Source organism: Tachysurus vachellii, chromosome 20 (genome assembly GCF_030014155.1).
Source record: "Tachysurus vachellii isolate PV-2020 chromosome 20, HZAU_Pvac_v1, whole genome shotgun sequence".
NCBI lineage: Eukaryota > Metazoa > Chordata > Actinopteri > Siluriformes > Bagridae > Tachysurus > Tachysurus vachellii.
In genome coordinates this window covers 18,740,978-18,743,477 of record NC_083479.1, presented here as the reverse complement: position 1 = coordinate 18,743,477, position 2,500 = coordinate 18,740,978, and the positions used below count along the sequence as shown (strand labels likewise).

Genomic DNA, 2,500 nt, shown 5'->3' with positions numbered 1-2,500 from the left:
AACACAGAAGCAAACACATCATGGCTGTATCGCGCAGGGCGGAAACGAGAGGCCGAGGACGTTACTGACCTGAGAGTGAGACAGGTAGGAGGAGCGAGGGCTACGAATAAAATCCAACATGAACGCAGCATCCTGTCAGCATACAGGAAAAGAACAAAAAAGACAAAGCCATAGAGAGACACACAGAGAGACAGAAGAGAGAGAGAGAGAGAGAGAGAGAAGAACCCAGGAAGTTGAATGTTTTCACCCGGCTGGAAGACTTCAGCGCTGCACGGTTTCAATTTTTAAAGCAAACCAACTTTACATTACATTTACAGCATTTAGCAGACGCACTTATCCACAGCGACTTACATTTTTATCTCATTTTTTTTGAGCACTTGAGGGTTAAGGGCCTTGCTCAGGGGCCCAGCAGTGGCAACCTGATGGACATGGGAATCGAACTCACAACCTTCCGATTGGTAGCCCAGCACCTTAACCACTAGGCTACCACATCAGCCAACTTTGTACAATATAATTGGGCAAAGAAAAGTTTGTCTCTCATAAAGGCATAAAATAAAATCGACACAACTTTCCACTTAAAGGGAAAACCAGAGCTACGAGCTTGATCCTGTTACCAGTTCAGCAAAAAAAATTATAAATGATCTAACAATAATATAATCTTCTGATTGTAGCTAGAATATTAGTTCATCAGCAGCTACTGATCTGAGTTATAAATGCGTCCGCACTGACATGACGTTACAATTATTAAAGGTGGGGTCTCCGATTTTTGAGAAATGCTTCGGAAAACTGAGTCGGGCCGAATAATAAAAAAAATCAAAACAAAAATCAAAACAAACGTGTAGCCAATGAGCAGAAAGGGGCGGGGCTTGTCAATATGCGTCGGAGAGAGCGTTCAGTGCGCATGTGTGACATTAGCAGAAAGCGGTTTTAACACTGACATGGAGGATAAAAACAAAGAAAGAAAGAGAAGAAAGGCTTACGATAAGGTAAGAAGTAGGACGTGTTAATATAGGATCAGCTTTCCAGCGCTGGAGAGAACTGAAGGAGCAGGAAGTTGGTCACATATTCACAGATTGGAGTTTCCTGAGTCAATAACTCCTGAGCTAAACACTGTTACTACACAAATAACACCTCTTTTCTATCGTAGTAATGTAGAGACGCAGCTACAACCGTGTTTTGTGTAGTAACAGTGTTTAGCTCAGGAGTTATTGACTCGGGAAACTCCAATCTGTGAATATGTGACCAACTTTACTTAAGACGCCGAGGCGCTTTTTTCCTTCTCGATAGGTGAGTAACGTTGGTTTTACTTTGTTACACAGAACTAATATATGTCTTTGTCCTTTACATGATTATGCTTGTGTGTCATTTTTGCTTGTTTGTTTATCTCCAATCGTATTGTTCTTCCCTTCAGCTATGATAAAGACGCATTTCTTTCCATTAGTTGCCTGGGTTACGTATGTATGTGTGGGTGGAGCTATCGATACAGGGGTGGGACCCATTTGGGTTAGGGGCGTGTTTGTTTTGGTGATTTTATATGTCAACATTGGCTTTCAAAAATCGGAGACCCCACCTTTAAGCTTTACACACACATGCTGTTTTATATCGTCCTTTGTTGCTAATATACCGAGTTTAGCTAATAGTGTGAACTGTGCAGTTCTGACTTCCTTCCATTTAAAGTCAGAAGACAAAAGATATGAAAAGCAAAATCATACAAACAAAACTAAAAAAAAAAAAAAAAACACCAAAAAGATTATAATTGGAATCACCATTGTGTAACATGATTCAGGAAAACATTCAAGAAAACACAAAAGAAGGTCAGATATGTGCAGCAATGACAGGGGTCCAAGCACTCTTACGGGAAGGGTGGGAGGAGAGGGGCGTAAGCGACGGGTTGGAGGTGAGTTCAATAAATAAATAAATAACAAGTTTACAAAATAGACATAGAATGATTTAGCTGATTGTAAGTCAAGGGTCAGGAAGATAAATAGTAAATATGGAAAAGGAAAAGATTAAAAATAATAGGAAAGAAAAATGAAAGCAAAAAAGCAAGAAAGAAAGAAAGAGCGCACACACACACACACATCTCGCTCCCCATTTAAAGCAATCTGTTACCTTTCTAGGGCTGTCAACATAAGTAGTTGCCATGGTAATGACAGCAGTAGCATCACTGAATGACGTGTTCGCTTTAACCACCGCACACTGAGAGGCGGCCTGCTGCTCCTCCAGAGTCCTGCAGAGAGAAAGAGAGTGAGACACTGTGTGTGTGTGTGTGTGTGTGTGTGTGTGTGTGTGTGTGTGTGTGACTTTATGTGTGTTTTTAACTCAACATTGTCAAATTAATTAGTATATGAAAAATGAGATACTAATCGCTCTATTTCCCCATCAGTATTAAAGCTGCAGACACACACACATGACACACACACACGCACACACACGCACGCACACACTACAAATACTACAAAAGCTTGAATCCTGTTAATTGAGATAACACAAACCTTCT

The 2,500-nt window shown here is 40.7% G+C and overlaps 1 protein-coding gene across 7 annotated transcripts in view; it reads right to left on the bottom strand.

Moving 5' to 3' along the window:
- depdc5 (DEP domain containing 5, GATOR1 subcomplex subunit) overlaps positions 1 to 2,500 on the bottom strand; it is a 37,587-nt gene that overhangs the window by 7,191 nt on the left and 27,896 nt on the right. For 6 of the 7 annotated variants that reach the window (XM_060896725.1, XM_060896722.1, XM_060896727.1 and 3 more), the window contains exons 34-35: positions 2,113 to 2,230; positions 70 to 132 (exon numbers count right to left, since the gene is read on the bottom strand). In XM_060896725.1, the coding sequence (XP_060752708.1) occupies positions 70 to 132; positions 2,113 to 2,230 (181 nt within the window). The remainder of the gene's footprint in view (positions 1 to 69; positions 133 to 2,112; positions 2,231 to 2,500) is intronic. The other variant, XM_060896729.1, reaches the window with a different exon arrangement.